At 35.7% G+C, this 20580-nt stretch overlaps 1 protein-coding gene across 3 annotated transcripts in view; it reads right to left on the reverse strand.

Annotated features, from left to right (window-relative positions):
• SNX13 (sorting nexin 13) overlaps window positions 1-20580 on the reverse strand; it is a 153203-nt gene that overhangs the window by 13286 nt on the left and 119337 nt on the right. For 2 of the 3 annotated variants that reach the window (XM_043462782.1, XM_043462783.1), the window contains 3 exons: window positions 11285-11424; window positions 6573-6680; window positions 4713-4823 (listed from right to left, as the gene is read on the reverse strand). In XM_043462782.1, coding sequence (XP_043318717.1) covers window positions 4713-4823; window positions 6573-6680; window positions 11285-11424 — 359 coding nt within the window. Of the gene's footprint in view, window positions 1-4712; window positions 4824-6572; window positions 6681-11284; window positions 11458-20580 lie in introns of all 3 variants that reach the window. The other variant, XM_043462781.1, reaches the window with a different exon arrangement.

Here is a 20580-nt window from a genome sequence, read left to right on the forward strand (position 1 = left end):
ATCAGGTTTATTATTCAACTCAGAAGCCTCAGAAAACCAAGTGCAACACACGAAAGGTGTAATAACTTTCCAGTCTATAATAACTCTTTGCCTTTTAAAAGTACCGCACTGTTGTCTTCAGTGTCTTTAAAATGTATTTTCAGACACAAATATACAAGTGATATATTTACTGGAAGAAAATGAGTATAAACCTTGGGTTGCCTTCTTACTAAGAAAAGCTTTGAAAAAATTGAAGAGTTTTCCCAAACAGAAACTTAACCAAGTATAAACAGCCACAACATACTTCTGCCATGATTCAAGGTGACAATCACATAGATATTCTGAGCAATACTGAAAAGTAAATGAGCAGATACAATAAGCAAACAGAAAGCCCAAATAACTAAGGTTTATTTAACAAAGTAGTTTTTAGGATAGGTTTCATGCTCAATTAGAATCTATGGAAGGAATCTGGACTCTATTAGGAAAAAGAGAAGCTGCAAATCAGACATGCAAGCCATATTTTACTAAGGCAGAATAGAAAAACCATAAAGAAAATATGCTAAGAGATATATAAAGAAATAATCTCAGAGGGATAGGAAGCTTTAAAATTGACATTCTGACTGTAATAGATGCCAGATAGTTTCAATTAAGAAAGCGAGAGCCATCTAATAGAGAACCCAAAGTAGATGCATATGGATCTTGATTTTTAACAGATAAAAACAAACAAAACAAATGAAAGAAATAGAGAAGGAGGGAGGGAGAGGAGGAGGAAAGGAAGGAAAAGAGAAAATAAAAACCAGACACAAAACCAAAGTCAAACAACCCTAAGAATATTTTCCATAAAGTGTTGAATTTTATAAAAACTACCACAGAAACAAATTATGTTCCATGCAAGAAGAAAAGAAACATAATAGCAATCATAGCAAAAAACACTGAACCCCACTGTTTAAGAAACATGTTAATAGATATTAATAAAATTATTTAATATGCTTTCATGATTTCGAACAAGAAAACCAGAAAAGGTGAAATAGGTACTGTAATAAACAATAACAACAAAAAGTGAATTTCAAGATAAGTGTAAAAGTTTTAATAATTCCTTGGCTTAAGCAGGGACAACAGTCCTATAGATTTGCTTGCTGGAAAATACAACCTTTAGGAGGGACACTGTCACAGTACCACAAATTCACAGTAGAACCAAAGGTGAGAAATGAGGAAGAAAGGCTTGAAAACAGCTACCACTGATGAAGAGATACAGAGATTAAAAAGGATAAAAAGAAGAAGTTAACCATCATGTGTGCATGTGCGCTTGTCTGTAAAATTATATATACATATACATATTTGGGTGTAAAATTATAATATATATGTATGTGTGTAATTCTAATTCTACATACAATAGTAATTTTCAGTTAACCAGAATAGTGTGTTCAAATTAGTCAGGACATCACTTCTATACTGACACCACTGCCACGTGTTTTAGAACACAAGAATTCTTAAGAGAGATAAACACGAGAACACCACACTTAAAATGCACAACGTTAGGGAAAGTGGCCACCATTCTACTAAGTTTTAATGTTCACAGATAAGGTAGAATTTCAGAAGCAAAAAAGGCATGAATTTCACTTGAATCTATAACCTACATTAAACATTGTTTGAACACCATCAAAAGTGTTTTAGAATTTTATATATCTCACACTTCACAGTGGAAACATGCGTTCAGCTAGTACAACCTTAAGTTGGTTAAATGAATACAACCTCAACTGCTATCCAGGCCTGAGGCTATGCTACGCTAATTTGCTTCAGTCCTGTCTGACTCTTTGTGACCCCATGGACTGTAGCCCACCAGGCTTCTCTGTCCATGGGATTCTCCAGGCAAGAATACTGGAGTGGGTTGCCATGTCCTCCTTCAGGGGATCTTCCCCCACCAGGGATCGAATCCACATTTCTTATGCCTGCTACATTGGCAGGCAGGTTCTTTACCACGAGCGCCTCCTGGGAAGCCCAGGCATGACGCTAACTACCACTAATACTCTTTCAAAATAAGAGAACTTAAATCTATACCATGAGTTACATAATAATTAAAAATAGTTGTCTGAACACCAATACTAGACCTTCAGAATCCATTTCCCTTTTCGTTCCTGTTTTTTCACCCTCCAATTTCTGAGGGTAAAGCTTAAACATCTGTATTGGTGGTGGAGAGTGGAGGGAGCAAAGGAGCATGTAAAAACCTCTACACATGATTATGTCTCTCAACCCTGAAAAAAGTAGAATTTTAGAAGCATAAAATCAGTCTATCACAAGATAACATTTCCAGAAGCAAGATTTGTCTAAAAACAGATGTTTAAAGCAAAAAAAAAAAACAAAAAAACGACAATTGCAAATTGCCAAGCAGACTAGTAAATTATTGATTGCCTGCAAAAGTGTACACTTAGCCAGACTTAAATAGATGTTAGCTATTCATTCAATTGTCACCTCAGTTATTTGTATCGGTTAAAAACGCAAACAAGGGAATTTTAATTTAAATTTAGGTCCCTACTTACAGCTTAAAAATGCCATCACACTATGATAAAGAAAAAAAAAAACTGGAAAGATACTGTGTGCATAGAGAAGACTACTTGTCTATTACTCCTTCCAGGAACTAGGCCCATAAATTTTGCAAAGCTAGGCAAATTGTGTGTGATCAAGATAATGTGTTATAAAGTATTATTTTTCAAGCTCTGTTTAGCCACTGATAAAATGTTTGTAGATTATTTTCTCCAATAGCTATTTAATTTCCAGTGAAATATAATTAAGGAAAATATTAAACTATAATTTATCCAAAAAGGAAATGTAGCTGAAAACTCCTCTTGATATTCATGAAAATTATCCCAATAATCTGAAAGAGGTCAAGATGAACTTAGTAATTATTAATATGATTATTAATCATATTAATTATGAAAATGTATGTTACTTTGGATTCCCAGAAGTGACTCAAAAGGATTTTTAGATTCTAGTAGTAATTTTTTTAAAGAGTGACATGTAACTATTTGGAGATAAACACATACATACAAACACATACACACGCTACTGTAGGGTGGTAAAAAAGAAATTGCCTATGTGTAATATAATGCTCAAACCAGTCAATCCTGGAGGAAATCAACCCTGAATATCACTGGAAGGACTGATGCTAAAGCCGAAACTCCAATACTTTGGCCACCTGATGGGAAGAACTGACTGACTGGAAAAGACCCTGATGCTGGGAAACATTGAGGGCAGGAGGCAAAAAAGGGCTACAGAGAATGAAATGGTTGGATGGTATCACTGACTCAATGGACATGAGTCTGAGCAAACTCCGGGAGATAGTGAAGGACCGGGAAGCCTGGCATGCTACAGTCCATGGAGTCACAGAGTTGGACAAAACTTAGTGACTAAACAATACAATGCTTCTTTTATCTCAAAAGGCTATTATTAATTTATAATTTATCTCAAATAGATGCAATCTTAAGAGATAAACTAAGGCAAACATAAAAAAGATGGAATATTGCCATGCATCTCTATTGACAATAAAGCCATTCTAGAGTTGGAATTAAAACTCAATCACTTCAATCATGAAATACAAAGATAAGATCACCATATTTCCCCCCCACCATTATAAAATACATAACCTAGAATTTCTTATTAAGATAAAACATTCCATTTAGAAATGTTAACATTCACTTGGATATTAAACCATGGTATCCTTGAGAGATCATCTGAAGTTCTTACAGTTGTTAATTCTTACTTAGTTGTACCAATTCCTTAATCTTTTTTAAACAAGTTAGTCTTTTTATAGGGGATGAGAGGTGGGGAAGCCTTTTAATTTTCATTTTGAAAAAACTTCAGACTTTTAAAAAGTTGCAAAAATAATAAACAGAATTCCTACATACAGTTTCCCCAACTAATGCTGCAGCTCCTGTTACTATTGTTACTACTTCTAAGAGCCAACACTGATTCAGACAGGCACTGTCATATATAGATTATTTTGTTTGATTCACACATGCTCTAAATTGAGGATTAACACCTTCAATCTTGAGGAAACTAAAGGCCCAGAGGCCAAGTAACATTTTGCAGGCCACAACTAGTAAATGGCAGAACAGGAATTTGAACCAGAGGCTGCCTGATTCCACTGTTTGCCTTCTCACCCAGTGAGCTTTCTCACCCAACTTGACCAATTTATTACTCAAACCAATTTATTGTCTTAACCTAGCATATTATTTCCAGAATAGGCCTGTGTCCTTATAAATTTAGATAATAACTATTTCACTCAAAAGGCATAAATACTTTCAGTGACAGAGTCTACTTAACATTTTTACTATCCTTACTCCAATTAAAAGACATTTCCTCCCAATAAGAAGTATTAACAGCTCCTTCTTAAACTAATGAAAGCCTGTGGCTTGTCTTAGGCCAACTTTCCTTAAAGCATCATTTCAGAAACAAAGCTTTTATTTTTCCCCTCCCCTTTCCAGCTACTGCTGGATTTTAACCTACATGTAAATACAGGAGTTTATTAGATATGCCTAGATATAGTAGGTTTGATAAAGCATCAGCTCAGTCACTCAGACATGTCTGATTCTTTGATAAAGCACAGAAGATGCCAAAGAACATTTAATAAAATTTATACTTTTAAAACATACACATAGGTATAAATCATCTTCTTTTACTGAGAACAAAGGAAGAAACCAGACCCATGAGGAAAGCCAGCGTGATGGTCTGCTCACCTTGCGAGCGAAGTCCCCCTTCCCTTTACTGTAGGCTTTGTTCTCAAGGAAATCACACACACAGTGAGCCAGGGCTGGGGACGCCTTCATCATTTCAGGAGTCAGCAGTAACTAACAGGAAAAATAAAGAGGCAGCTTATACTGATAGGGTACTGGAAATAGCTACTGCTTACAATGTCATCTGCTAGAAAGGTAAGAATCTATAGTAAAAATGTTGCTATTTTTTAAAATATTAACACATTTATCTATTATCTATCTATCTACTTTAGCCTCTCCACGTAGCATGTGGGCTCTTAGACCCCCCTGCAGTGGAAGTGTGAAGTCCTAACCACTGGATTACCAGGGAATTTCCCAAAATGTTATTTACTATTCCATTTTCAGGTTTTATAGCTTACAACTAATAAGATCCAGAGTAGTAAACTGCTATGTTATTCACATTCTAATTTTAAAGTTACCATTAATGGAAAGTACATAAAACAATTAAAGTTAAAACTTTTAAGCATTATAAAGAGGGCCCAAAACAAAATGTTGCCTTTACAACATGATATAGTCTAATATTATAGCTTAATTCCTTCAATGAAACATGTTTTGACATATTGAGATCATTAGCTAAGACAGAGACAGTATAGCCACAACTAAAACATACATTTATGGCACCAGATTTTGAAAAAGGTGCTTATTTTCTAAATTTTATAAATAGCTGATACAGATTTTAATGCAACTAAAGTAAATACATTCTAAAAAATCAAAATGTTTGACAAGTCATATAAATAATATCATTTAGCCTTAAGCCAGAAGACAAAGGTGAATAACAGCAGATTTATATGTTTTTCCTATCCTTTCCGTAAACTGTAGTGCTATGGAATAGTTATAAGCAAACTCAATTAAACTTATAAATGTTTGAGAGAGAGAAAACTTCCCCCAAAATATCAAGTATAGTATTGGCTAAGTTTCACTAAATACTAGGACACGGTCAGCAAATTTTTTATGTACAGTTCATATAATAATTATTTTATGTTCTGTGATCCATAGTCTGCTGCAACTATTCAACTCCAATGTAGTAGAAATGGGTGGCTGTGTTCTAATAATATAATAAATTCTAATAAACTCTAATAAAACAGGTGGCAGGCTGGATATGGTCTGCAGGCTGGAATTTGCTGACTCCTCAAGAGTGAAGTGGGGAGCTAATATTAACAGATGAGACATCTTTATAAATCATTCATTAGTATAAAAAACCATAAAGTGATATTATTAAAATCTGGTATTTGGGTACTACTTTCTAAAACAAAGTTATTTCTGACAGTCCTTATGTAGGAAATAACTTATGAGACACATTTTATTATTTCAGAAGAGAAATCTGCCGGTTGTGTGTGTATATCTGTGTGTGTGTGTAGGTGTGGGGGTGTGTGTGGGTGTGCACTCATCCAAATCTGAAGGTAAAGATTTCTAGCACTGAGTGTGTGTGTGTGTGTACAGGTGTGGCTGTGTAGGTGTGTGGGGGGGTGTGGGTGTGGGTGTGGCTATATGTATTCAGTCAAACCTGAAGGTAAAATTTCTAGCACTGAGTGTGCGTGTGTGTGTACAGGTGTGGCTGTGTAGGTGTGGGTGTGGGTGTGGCTATGTATTCAGTCAAACCTGAAGGTAAAATTTCTAGCACTGAGTGTCCAGAAAACTTCTAAATTAATAAACAGAGAAATAATATTCATAAATTACTGATCAGATTGCAAGTCACATCTCAGCACCTCGAAAGTGGCTGCTATCTCACTATTACAGTAAAAACATTCTCTACCAAAGAAATCAGCTGTATTTGTGTGCTCTATTAAAATGAAAACCTACAAGTAATAATAAACTTGAACTTACCTGCAAATATGCATTTAGATCTTTTTTTCTCTTTTCTAAAAAATCTCTATCCATATTATTAAAAGTCTTCTTACCAGGAAGCTTTAATATGCTTGACAGATTTTCAAACTACAAAACAAAATACATTCAATAATCTTAGATTTTTTTACAAAAAGAGAAAAGTATTTTCCAACTGACAATTTCTCTGTGTATCAGAAGTATCTTAAACAGATTTTGCAATATATTTTATCTTATTAAGCCAAAATGAGAAAATATAAAGTACCATGCAAATATATTCAAACCACAGTCCTAATGTTATTACAAAGAAGTTATTTTCAAAGAATGACAAACATGGATAACTGATGAACCACATGGTTTTTCATTTTAATAATCTCTCTGATTTTAAGATCATTCAACATTTTCATAACATAAGGTTTTAAAAAACATTTTGTTTAAAAACCTTTTGATAAGAATAAAGTATTAGCAAATAATACTTTTAACTTTTAACTATTAATAATCAAAGTTTTGAGTTTCTGATTTCTTGAAAAAAACTCAAAGAAATATTTTTATATTGACAACTGCAAATCAGTTAATCACTGTAATAGCTAACTATTAAAAGCAGAAGCGGCAAACTTCAAAATGTAGATTATAGCTATAACTCTCTCTGCATAATGACATACAGTATAACACTGATACTTTTCCCCTGCATGAAACTACATGAAAAATAAATTCATAATAACTAAGAAAATAAAAGAGCTATATAGCATATATCTTATATTTGTAAAGCCAATAACAAAAACAAGTGTACACATCTGAAGTTTAGCATCTATAGACTTCACTTTCAAAAGTCCAGATAGGTAGCAATCCACCATGCCTTGTTAAAAAGCACAGATTTTAACCATACTAGCTGCTAACAAAGTGGAAGAACAACGTCATTCAGCAAGTTATTGTGCTTGGCCAGCAATATCTAGTATTTAAAACGTCAATGAGGAGCTTCATTGCTTTTCCTGTGCGATACATATCCAGGATGCAATAAGCTTTCTAAAACCATTCTTGGTTTAAATAACAACAGACAACAATGAGTCTGTAAAGAAAACTCATTCCTGGTGCAGAGATTAAAGAAAAGAGGAAATGAAAAGGTGTAGGATAATTTTCATCCCGAAACTGGAAGATCTGATAAATTATTAAATGGAATGGCAAATCAGATGGTTGCTTGGAGCTATAATGTGACAAGTTCATCACATGTTATGCATGAAAGTTAAAAGTAGTTCTTTTGCCCTAGCCAAGGAAAAAAAAGTGGGGGCAGTAATTTTCAGGGAAAACGTTATGCTGTAGTCACAAAATTGGTGGTTCACAAAAGTGTAAGAATTGGTCATTATTGAATATGAATGTATAACATCCTGGTTTTAATTTTTTTAACCACATTTTATAGAAGTAAATCTACATTTTTCAAGGTGTCCTAAAAGATACTTAGTTTCCTGGAATATGACTTGTCAATGGTATCTTAAACTATTGATTGAATTTTACAGAATGCATAGTTTATTTAGGCATTACCAATATATTTTATTCTCTCACATCACATGTTGAAACCTTAACTTCCAGTACTTCAGAAGTGGCTGTATTTGGAGACAAGGCCTTCAGAGAGGGAATAAAATAAAAACAAAGCCCTTATCAGAGGGATACAAAGAGCCATCAGGAATGGGAGCATACAATGAAAAAGTCATGTGAGGCCATATTCAGCACCATCTGAAAGCCAAGGAGAGCTGACTCAAGAGAAATCAAACTTGCCAACACCTTGATCTCGGACTTCTAGCTTCCAGAACTATGAGAAAACGGATTTCTGTGGTTTAAGCTGGGTATTTTGTTATGGCCATTCTAATAAACCAAGGGAATATAACAGCACTCCTCAAAACAACAATTTCCAAAATTTTGAAACATTAAACCTTATTAATAAAAAAATTAAATGTAACAGTTATTTTCTTAAAGTCTAAATTATCAAGCTGATTTTAAAATTATCTGTCTGTACCAGAAGCACCATGACTAACAGTTTTTCTCAAATACTGTTATTTTTAAAGGGAGAAAAATGGAAAAAATTTAATACTCTATATTAATTCATAATTAGTTTGATATTTAAGAGATTATTTACAAGTACAAAGTAGTCCATTCCCTGCAAAGTAATAGAATTTCCTCTGCCAAAAAGTCACAAAACTATTTTTAAATGAATGCAAAAATAAAAAAAAAGAAATCTATCTAAAGAACTAACATAAATTAAAATGTATTTCAATATTCACAAAGAACTCAAATACTATACATAAATCACAGACATTCCAAACCCAAAGATTTTATCTTTCCACACTGAATATGTCAGGTCTAGAAAATGTGAAAAACATTTAGAATTTTTTATTAGAAAGATTCAAAGTTCATTTATATCCAAACACATAAATACATTTTACCCAGTTATCTTAATGCATACTTAATATTTTTAAATCATTGGTATTTTATTTATAAATATAAGCTGCATATTTAGGAATAATTCATCCAATAAAACTGAAAGGCACAGAGTTATCCACTGGAATGCAAGCTCCTAGAGGCAAGGACTTGGTTTGTCTTGTTCATGGTCATATGTTGAATAATGAATTGGTAGAGTTGGTATCATTTCTAAAATAATTTGACATTTAACATTTCAATTATTTTTTTTTTTTAACTTAAAAAAAACTTTTCATCCTGAACCCCCTCCTACTTCCCTCTCCATCCCATCCCTCAATTATTTTCTTTTAATCCTATAAATCTTTATCCATAAAGCATCAAATTAAGACTATAAAAATTATAAAACATTAAAAAAATAATAAGTTCATATGTTTAGAATGGGGAAAAAATTTATGTCACAAAATTAAAGAAACAAAATGAAATCTGTTCTAAAATAATTTTAACAGCTAAAGAGCTCTATGGAGTTAAAATTTGTTTACGTCCACTGGTTGCACTGTTGCCACCAGTGAACTAAAAGCTCACTGCATTTTCTTATGGGATTTCTTTTAAAAATATAAATATAAAAGAAAACTAAAAATATAACTAAGGCAAAGCTAAAAGGCAAACAGTATGGCTCTTATTTACAAGTGCTTAGTCCTTTCCTTAAACCTAAATTTTCACTTAACAAGCTTAGGTTTTAATTTCTTAAGCTTCAAAATCAACCCACATGCCTTAGCAAACACACACTACTGTGAGCTTGAACACATCCACTTCGCCCGTCTGCACTGAGCACTTCCAAACCTGAACTGCGCTTTATCAGTTAGTTGCATTTAATTTTGTTGCTGTCCTGAAAAGTAAATTTTCTACATGAATTGTTCTGTTAATAGAGTTTTTTAAAAGTATATTCTTTATCTATATTTGTCAAACTGTAAACACAGTATTTACAGTCCTATCCTAGAATCTTTAAGCAATGATTATTCCTCTGAACAGTACGAAAAAAATTATAACTATTCACACAAAGAAAATTTCATATTATACCAAATTCCCATAAATTTGCAAGTAACTAAAACTACTCTCAGTAATTCACATTACTTGTCATAAAATTTGCCATGTTAGGTCAAAGTGTGGGGATGAAAAGAAGAGAGATATGAACTATGTGATTTTAAAAAAATATCAAACAGGAATTTTTGGGGGCAGAAAATTCTTTCACCTCTGCAAACAAATCAAGCTAAACATGGAGATCTATTTAACAAGAACAATAGAAGAGATATGCCCAGAGTTATTAATTTCCTTATGAATATAATTAAAAACAATCCTTTTAATATAGGCTTGTGGAGTCAACAATAACCTGGTTTCTAAACACTTTTAAGCTTTATTAGTAGGTTATCTCACTCTATTTACAAAATATTTTAATGAGATAATTATGGTGCCAACCATACATTTTCTACATCCTAAGTGAAAGATATATTTTCTGATTATTTATGTAGTAAAATGTCATTTCAAAGCTTTAGTTCACCCAATCAAATGTCACCATTATTATTATTTTATTGGCTTAATAATAATTGTATATTTTAAAACACTGTATGAAAGAGTATCGTGACTTAAAATTTCATAGATTACCTATTCCAATTTATCCACTGGTAATTTATTTTGTTCTAAGCAAAAAGAAGAAAAAATATTTAATAAAAGAACAGAGGAAAATAAAAATCTGTTTACATTTGTTACATTTAAGAGTCCTCATACTTCTATGAAACAAGAGAGCTATATTTGCTAAGAATTAAAACCATTATGTGGTTAATTTTAAATATAATTTAGGTTTCAGTTCTTCATACAACTTAGTGGATCAAGAATTTACCTGTTAGTAGTTGGGAAAGGATGACATTTAAAATAGCCACAGCTTTAAATTATATTATCAAACACACATAACCACAAAATGTCTTACAATGATCTCTATATGTTAAATAAACCCGAATACCTCTGCAAAGGATAAGACATATATACACTCTCTTAAATTCAGACATACACATTTATTCTAATTTTCCAAGGTATATCATTGATATTTTGTCACCAGTCCACAATGACTAGGACTGTTTAAAATTTATTAGTTAAATGGACAAAATCATTCTAACATTCATTGTTGATTATAAAAACTTGTTACCTTATTTTCTTAGCTTTGGTAAGTACCTTAGCGTCACTCACAACCATTTAGAATCAAACATGGAATCAGGAAACAATATCAAGTACACAAACTTTAAAAACCTCACTACCTGTTCGGTGATCCTCATGTGGAAGTCATGGAAGTCACTATAACGACGGTAGGTTTTCCACATCTCCTCAGTGTTCACACTGCGCCGGTGTACAGTGATGGCATACAATGCGTATGTCTTTCCATGATCATTACAAACGCCTGCCACAGCATATGGGTCACAGTGAGCATATACTAGTCATTTAAGACAAAACGAAGAGGAACAAAAGACACAAAAAGGAGGAAGATGAAGAACGAAAACAAAAAGGACAACATGAAATGGAGAATTTGAAATGACAGACTAAGACAAAAGGATATCACCAGGATAAAATAGATTCCTATCATTTGTACTCACATCCATAAGGTGTTATATGTGTTGGTTACATTACAAAATGACCTACAAGGCTATCATGATACTACCAACTAGACAGTGAAGTCCACTTTGGATTCTCTTTCCAAAGAGCTTTTAACAGAAACAAAATAATACCTTCTGTATTAGCCGTCACTGTTCAGCCATAACTCAATATTGATAGCTCTGAAACTAACCTGCAAGCAAAAGCTACAGGGTAAGATCTATCTGGACTTCCCAGGTGGCTCTGTGGTAAAGAATCTGCCTGCCAATGAAGGAGATGCAGGTTTGATCTCTGGGTTGGGAAGATCCCCTACAGGAGGAAATGGCAACCCATTCAGTATTCTTGCCTGGAGAATCCCATGGACGGATGAGCCTGGTGGGCTACAGCCAATGACAAGACCGAGCAACTAAAACAAACAAGATCTATCATCTTTTGGCAAATCTTTCTCATTCAAAATATACAGCAATTTACAAATGTAATTTATTCTGAAGACTTTTCTAAGAAGTCATTTTTTTCTATTGAATTGACACAAACCATCCAAGTCAGGCAGTCTTGAAAATCAAAACCTATTCCTATTTTGTATAGATCTTAAGTGAAGAGATGTACGTTGAATAATTCTTTCTCATTTTCCATTTTCCCACTCTGAAGCCATGTTGTATTCTACTCAAGATCACCTTTTCAGGTCTCCAACAGTTTATTAAGTCTCCACTCATCTGTACCTGGTCTGCTTTTTAATTCATTCACTCACCTTAATTTCAGTAACTACTTTTTGATTTCTATAACCAGATGTGGTTCTTTTTTACAATGTGGTATTCTTGCCTTGTTTTATCTCTAAGATTATTTTTTTTTCTTCCAGTTTTATTGAGCTATAATTGAAATAAGCACTACGTAAGTTAAAGGTGTACAGTGTAATGATTTGACATGTATTCTATGAAATGATTACCCCAGTAAGTTTAGTAAACATCCATCATTTCATATAGATACAAAGAAAAGAAAAAGAAAAAAAAATTCTTTGTGATGAAAATTCTTGGAATTTACTCAAGAATTATGGGAATTTTATTTCTTTTCTATTTCTTCTTTGGTAAATATTGATTACTTTAGAATTTTTACCTCCTATAGGGTAAATTTTGGTAATTCCTATTTCCATGAAAATCATATATTTTATCCAGATTTATATAAAGTTGAGAAAATTGTCCCTAAAGGTGTTTAATTTCTGCTGCATCTTTGGTAATTACATATTATAATTTCTTATTTTGTACATTCAAGCTTTCTTTCCTTATTTCCTTTATTATTTACTAAGGATTCATCTGTTTTTCCTATCCATGAATCAGACTTTGGATATTTGTGAGTTTTAAATATTTTGGTTTTCTATTCAGTTTTTTTTTTTTTCTTTTTGAACCACATATATTTCTTTTTTTTTTTTTTTTGCATTGGGTTTTGTCATACATTGACATGAATCAGCAATAGATTTACACGTGTTCCCCATCCCGATCCCCCCTCCCACCTCCCTCTCCACCCGATTCCTCTGGGTCTTCCCAGTGCACCAGGCCTGAGCACTTGTCTCATGCATCCCACCTGGGGTGGTGACCTGTTTCACCACAGATAATATACATGCTGTTCTTTCGTAACATCCCACCCTCACCTTCTCCCACAGAGTTCAAAAGTCTGTTCTGTACTTCTGTGTCTCTTTTTCTGTTTTGCATATAGGGTTGTCGTTACCATCTTTCTAAATTCCATATATATGTGTTAGTATGCTGTAATGTTCTTTATCTTTCTGGCTTACTTCACTCTGTATAATGGGCTCCAGTTTCATCCATCTCATTAGAACTGATTCAAATGAATTCTTTTTAACGGCTGAGTAATATTCCATGGTGTATATGTACCACACCTTCCTTATCCATTTCATCTGCTGATGGGCATCTAGGTTGCTTCCATGTCCTGGCTATTATAAACTGTGCTGCGATGAACATTGGGGTGCACGTGTCTCTTTCAGATCTGGTTTCCTCAGTGTGTATGCCCAGAAGTGGGATTGCTGGGTCATATGGCAGTTCTATTTCCAGTTTTTTAAGAAATCTCCACACTGTTCTCCATAGCGGCTGTACTAGTTTGCATTCCCACCAACAGTGTAAGAGGGTTCCCTTTTCTCCACACCCTCTCCAGCATTTATTGCTTGTAGACTTTTGGATAGCAGCCATCCTGACTGGCGTGTAATGGTACCTCATTGTGGTTTTGATTTGCATTTCTCTGATAATGAGTGATGTTGAGCATCTTTTCATGTGTTTGTTAGCCATCTGTATGTCTTCTTTGGAGAAATGTCTGTTTAGTTCTTTGGCCCATTTTTTGATTGGGTCATTTATTTTTCTGGAATTGAGCTGCAGGAGTTGCTTGTATATTTTGAGATTAATCCTTTGTCTGTTGCTTCATTTGCTATTATTTTCTCCCAATCTGAGGGCTGTCTTTTCACCTTACTTATAGTTTCCTTTGTAGTTCAAAAGCTTTTAAGTTTCATTAGGTCCCATTTGTTTAGTTTTGCTTTTATTTCCAATATTCTGGGAGGTGGGTCATAGAGGATCTTGCTGTGATTTATGTCGGAGAGTGTTTTGCCTATGTTCTCCTCTAGGAGGTTTATAGTTTCTGGTCTTACATTTAGATCTTTAATCCATTTTGAGTTTATTTGTGTGTATGGTGTTAGAAAGTGTTCTAGTTTCATTCTTTTACAAGTGGTTGACCAGTTTTCCCAGCACCACTTGACCAGTTTTCCCAGCACCACTTGTTAAAGAGCTTGTCTTTTTTCCATTGTATATCCTTGCCTCCTTTGTCAAAGATAAGGTGTCCATAGGTTCGTGGATTTATCTCTGGGCTTTCTATTCTGTTCCATTGATCTATATTTCTGTCTTTGTGCCAGTACCATACTGTCTTGATGACTGTGGCTTTGTAGTAGAGTCTGAAGTCAGGCAGGTTGATTCCTCCAGTTCCATTCTTCTTTCCCAAGATTACTTTGGCTATTCGAGGTTTTTTGTATTTCCATACAAATTGTGAAATTCTTTGGTCTAGTTCTGTGAAAATACCGTTGGTAGCTTGATAGGGATTGCATTGAATCTATAGATTGCTTTGGGTAGAATAGCCATTTTCACAATATTGATTCTTCCAAATCATGAAACGGTATGTTTCTCCATCTGCTTTGTGTCCTCTTTGATTTCTTTCATCAGTGTTTTATAGTTTTCTATGTATAGGTCTTTTGTTTCTTTAGGTAGATATACTCCTAAGTATTTTATTCTTTTTGTTGCAATGGTGAATGGTATTGTTTCCTTAATTTCTCTTTCTGTTTTTCATTGTTAGTATATAGGAATGCAAGGGATTTCTGTGTGTTAATTTTATATCCTGCAACTTTACTATATTCATTGATTAGCTCTAGTAATTTTCTGGTAGAGTCTTTAGGGTTTTCTATATAGAGGATCATGTCATCTGCAAACAGTGAGAGTTTCACTTCTTCTTTTCCTATCTGGATTCCTTTTACTTCTTTTTCTGCTCTGATTGCTGTGGCCAAAACTTCCAACACTATGTTGAATAGTAGTGGTGAGAGTGGGCACCCTTGTCTTGTTCCTGATTTCAGGGGAAATGCTTTCAATTTTTCACCATTGAGGGTGATGCTTGCTGTGGGTTTGTCATATATAGCTTTTATTATGTTGAGGTATGTTCCTTCTATTCCTGCTTTCTGGAGAGTTTTAATCATAAATGGGTGTTGAATTTTGTCAAAGGCTTTCTCTGCATCTATTGAGATAATCATATGGTTTTTATCTTTCAATTTGTTAATGTGGTGTATTACATTGATTGATTTGCGGATATTAAAGAATCCTTGCATTCCTGGGATAAAGCCCACTTGGTCATGGTGTATGATTTTTTCAATATGTTGTTGGATTCTGTTTGCTAGAATTTTGTTAAGGATTTTTGCATCTATGTTCATCAGTGATATTGGCCTGTAGTTTTCTTTTTTTGTGGCATCTTTGTCTGGTTTTGGAATTAGGGTGATTGTGGCCTCATAGAATGAGTTTGGAAGCTTACCTTCATCTGCAATTTCTGGAAGAGTTTGAGTAAGATAGGTGTTAGCTCTTCTCTAAATTTTTGGTAGAATTCAGCTGTGAAGCCATCTGGTCCTGGGCTTTTGTTTGCTGGAAGATTTTTGATTACAGTTTCGATTTCCTTGCTTGTGATGGGTCTGTTAAGATCTTCTATTTCTTCCTGGTTCAGTTTTGGAAAGTTATACTTTTCTAAGAATTTGTCCATTTCATCCAAGTTGTCCATTTTATTGGCATAGAGCTGCTGGTAGTAGTCTCTTATGATCCTTTGTATTTCAGTGTTGTCTGTTGTGATCTCTCCATTTTCATTTCTAATTTTGTTAATTTGGTTCTTCTCTCTTTGTTTCTTAATGAGTCTTGCTAATGGTTTGTCAATTTTGTTTATTTTTTTCAAAAAACCAGCTTTTAGCTTTGTTGATTTTTGCTATGGTCTCTTTAGTTTCTTTTGCATTTATTTCTGCCCTGATTTTTAAGATTTCTTTCCTTCTGCTAACTCTGGGGTTCTTCATTTCTTCCTTCTCTAATTGCTTTAGGTGTAGAGTTAGGTTATTTATTTGGCTTTTTTCTTGTTTCTTTATGTAAGCCTGTAATGCTATGAACCTTCCCCTTAGCACTGCTTTTACAGTGTCCCATAGGTTTTGGGTTGTTGTGTTTTCATTTTCATTCATTTCTATACATATTTTGATTTCTTTTTTGATTTCTTCTATGATTTGTTGGTTATTCAGAAGCAGGTTATTTAGCCTCCATATGTTTGAATTTTTAACAATTTTTTTCCTGTAATTGAGATCTAATCTTACTGCACTGTGGTCAGAAAAGATGACTGGAATGATTTCAATTTTTTTGAATTTTCCAAGACTAGATTTATGGCCCAGGATGTGATCTATTCTGGAGAAGGTTCCGTGTGCACTTGAGAAAAAGGTGAAGTTGATTGTTTTGGGGTGAAATGTCCTATAGATATCAATTAGGTCTAGCTGGTCCATTGTGTCATTTAAAGTTTGTGTTTCCTTGTTAATTTTCTGTTTAGTTGATCTATCCATAGTTGTGAGTGGGGTATTAAAGTCTCCCACTATTATTGTGTTACTATTAATTTCCTCTTTCATACTCGTTAGCGTTTGCCGTACATATTGCGGTGCTCCTATGTTGGGTGCATATATATTTATAATTGTTATATCTTCTTCTTGGATTGATCCTTTGATCATTATGTAGTGTCCTTCTTTGTCTCTTTTCACATCCTTTATTTGAAAGTCTATTTTATCTGATATGAGTATTGCAACTCCTGCTTTCTTTTGGTCTCCATTTGCATGAAATATTTTTTTCCAGCCCTTCACTTTTAGTCTGTATGTGTCTTCTTGTTTTGAGGTGGGTCTCTTGTAGACAGCATATATAGGGGTCTTGTTTTTGTATCATTTTAGCAATCTTGTTTTTTTGGTGGGGCATCAACCATTCTACATTTAGGGTAATTAGTTTTGTTGTTTTGGGTTCACGTTTATACAACCTTTCTGTATTTCCTGTCTAGAGAAGATCCTTTAGCATTTGTTGAAGAGCTGGTTTGGTGGTGCTGAATTCTCTCAGCTTTTGTTTATCTGTAAAGCTTTTGAATTCTCCTTCATATCTGAATGAGATCCTTGCTGGGTACAGTAATCTAGGTTGTAGGTTATTCTCTTTCATTACTTTCAGTACGTCCTGCCATTCCCTTCTGGCCTGGAGGGTTTCTATTGATAGATCAGCTGTTATCTTTATGGGAATCCCTTTGTGTGTTATTTGTTGTTTTTCCCTTGCTGCTTTTAATATTTGTTCTTTGTGTTTGATCTTTGTTAGTTTGATTAATATGTGTCTTGGGGGGTTTCGCCTTGGGTTTATCCTGTTTGGGACTCTCTGGGTTTCTTGGACTTGGGTGGCTATTTCCCTTTCCCCATTTTAGGGAAGTTTCAAAGCTATTATCTTCCTCGAGTATTTTCTCATGGCCTTGTCTTTTGTCTTCTTCTCTGGAACTCCCTATGATTCGAATGTTGGGGGCGTTTCACAGTTGTCCCAAGAGGTCCCTGAGGTTGTCCTCATTTCCTTTTGAAATCCTTTTTCTTTTTTCCTCTCTGCTTCATTTATTTCCACCATTTTATCTCTACCTCACTTATCCTATCTTCTGCCTCCGTTATTCTACTCTTGGTTCCCTCCAGAGTGTTTTTGATCTCATTCATTGCATTATTCATTTTTAATTGACTCTTTTTTATTTCTTCTAGGTCTTTATTAAACAGTTCTTGAATCTTTTCAATCTTTGTTTCCAGGCTATTTATCTGTAACTCCATTTTGTTTTCAAGATTTTGGATCATTTTTATTATCATTATTCTAAATTCTTTTTCAGGTAGATTCCCTATCTCCTCCTCTTTTGTTTGACTTGGTGGGCATTTTTCATGTTCCTTTACCTGTTGGGTATTTCTTTGCCTTTTCATCTTGTTTAGATTGCTGTATCTGGAGTGGGCTTTCTGTATTCTGGAGGTCTGTGGTTCCTTTTTATTGTGGAGGATTAACCCAGTGGGTGGGGTTAGACGATTGGCTTGTCAAGATTTCCTGGTTAGGGGAGCTTGCATCAGTGTTCTGGTGCGTGGAACTTGATTTATTCTCCTTGGAGAGCAATGGAGTGCCCAGTAATGAGTTTTGAGATGGGTCTATGTGTTAGGTGTGTCCTTGGGCAGCCTGTATGTTGATGTTCAGGGCTATGTTCCTGCGTTGCTGGGGAATTTGCGTGGTATGTCTTGCTCTAAAACTTATTGGCTCTTGGGTGGTGGTTGGTTTCAGTGTAGGTATGGAGGCTTTTGGACAGTCACTTATTACTTAAAGTTCCATGTAGTCAGGAGTTTTCTGGTGTTCTCAGGTTTTGGGCTTAAGTCTCCTGCATCTGGATTTCAGTTTTATTCTTCCTGTAGTCTCAGGACTTCTCCAACTATACAGCCCTGATAAGAAAACTTCTAGGTTAATGGCTAAAAGATTCTCCCCCGTTAGGGACACCCAGAGAGGTTCACAGAGTTACATGAAGAAGAGGAGAGGGAGGAGGGAGATAGAGATGAACAGGAGGAGAAAAGGGGGGACTCAAGAGGAGAGAGACAGATCTACGCAGCTGTCTGTTCCCAGAGTGTTCTCCGTAGCCCAGTCACCTACAAGGATTCACAGAATTGGATTGGGAAGAGAAGGGGAAAGGAGGAAATAGAGGTGTTCTGAGGTAGAAAACAGAGAGTCAAGATTGGGAGAGAATAATCTTCGGTTTAAAGATAGGGCTTCTCTTCTTTTTTTTTTTGTTAAGGTTATAGTGTATTGAAAATGAAAATTAAGGAGTAGTAGAGGAGTACTAGAGGACTTTAAAAGAAATAAGAGAAAAAGAAAAATAGAAAATAGAAGAGAAAAAGGAAAGAAAAAAAAAGAAAAAAAAAGAAAGAAAAAGAAAAAAAAAAAAAATTTTTTTTTTCCCCCTAATTAAAAAACCGTAAAAGTCTGTGGAAATGAAAGTTAAGGAGTAATGGGGGAGTAATAGGGGATTTTAAAGGAAAATAAAAGAGAAGAAAGAAAAAAGAAAAAAAAAGAAAAAAAGAAAAAAAATTAAAAAAATAAAAAAAAAAAAAGAGAAAAAAGTAAAATTATATCTAGGAGTTTCTCTGGAGCTGTTGCGGTCAGTCTGGGTTCGGCTCAGTTTCAGATAGCTCCTCGTTCCAGCTTACGCTTCTCGATATCTACAGGCCCCTCCGGTGTAGTCAGCGTTTCCTAGAGGGATTTTAATCTGTTGCACCAGTCCCTTCTGAAGCGGTTCGCTTTGTTTATTTGGCTTCTGTTTGCCGGTCTCTTCAGAGCCTCATTTCCGCCCTGACACAGGCGGGCGGAGGTGGACTCTTATTCAGGTAGCTAGTTCCGTCGCTCTGCGGGGCAGGAAGGGGCTTGCGCTGTGGGGACAGGCTTGCGCCGCGGGGATGGGCTGGGGCTGCCGGGAGGGGCTGACGCTGCTTTCTCCGTCTGTGCTGCTCAGGCTCCCGGCTGTTCTATATGGAGTGCGCCCCGCGCTGCGCGAGGTTCCAGCCCTCGGGTGTTCCACAAAAGCGCGGAAGGAAAAGCTGCGCCTGCTCTCTGTGCCTTCCCCGTCAGAGCGGTCCAGGCAGCCAGGGGCTTGGTGGGCGCACTCTACCCCAGGTGTGGCGCGCCCCCTCCCTTCCGCGGACCCAGTCTCAGTTTCCGCTGGCGCCAGTCGGGTGCGCGCGCCTTCCGCCCTCCGCGTCCCCAGCCCCAGTCCCCGCCCGCGCCGGTCGGGTGCCTGCGCCCTGTGTCTCGCCGCGACCTTCCCCTCCCCCCTGCCTCCTGCCTCCGGCGGGGCTGGGCGGGTCCGCAGCCTGCGAGCTCCTCTCTGGACCCTCTCGGTCTCTTTGTTCTGCGAACAGCCGGCAGTGTGTTCGGCCGGTTAATTTACTCTCTCTCTTTTGGTCTCCCACAGTTCAAGTTGGCAACTCACAGAAGTTCCCTCTGATTGTCCTCAGGGCACTCGGCCCGGACCCTACCCCACGCAATGCCGCCTAAGAGCTCCCGGGACGGATCTCCGTCCTTAGCTCTTTTGTCTCACTTTTTATCTTTTATATTTTGTCCTACCTCCTTTCGAAGACAATGGGCTGCTTTTCTGGGCGCCTGATGACCTCAGCTAGCGATCCGAAGTTGTTTTGCGAAGTTTGCTCTGCGTTCAGTTATTCTTTTGATGAATTTGTAGGAGAGAAAGTGGTCTCCCCGTCCTACTCCTACGCCATCTTGGCTCCTCCCTCTCTTTTTCAATATTTTTTAATGAATAATGTCATTTCAGTTTTAACTCTATTCTAAGTTGATTATTTACTGAGCCACCAGTGTCTTAACTGATTGTCCTTGCA

The sequence above is a fragment of the Cervus canadensis genome, chromosome 3 (assembly GCF_019320065.1).
Source record: "Cervus canadensis isolate Bull #8, Minnesota chromosome 3, ASM1932006v1, whole genome shotgun sequence".
Taxonomy (NCBI): Eukaryota; Metazoa; Chordata; class Mammalia; order Artiodactyla; family Cervidae; genus Cervus; species Cervus canadensis.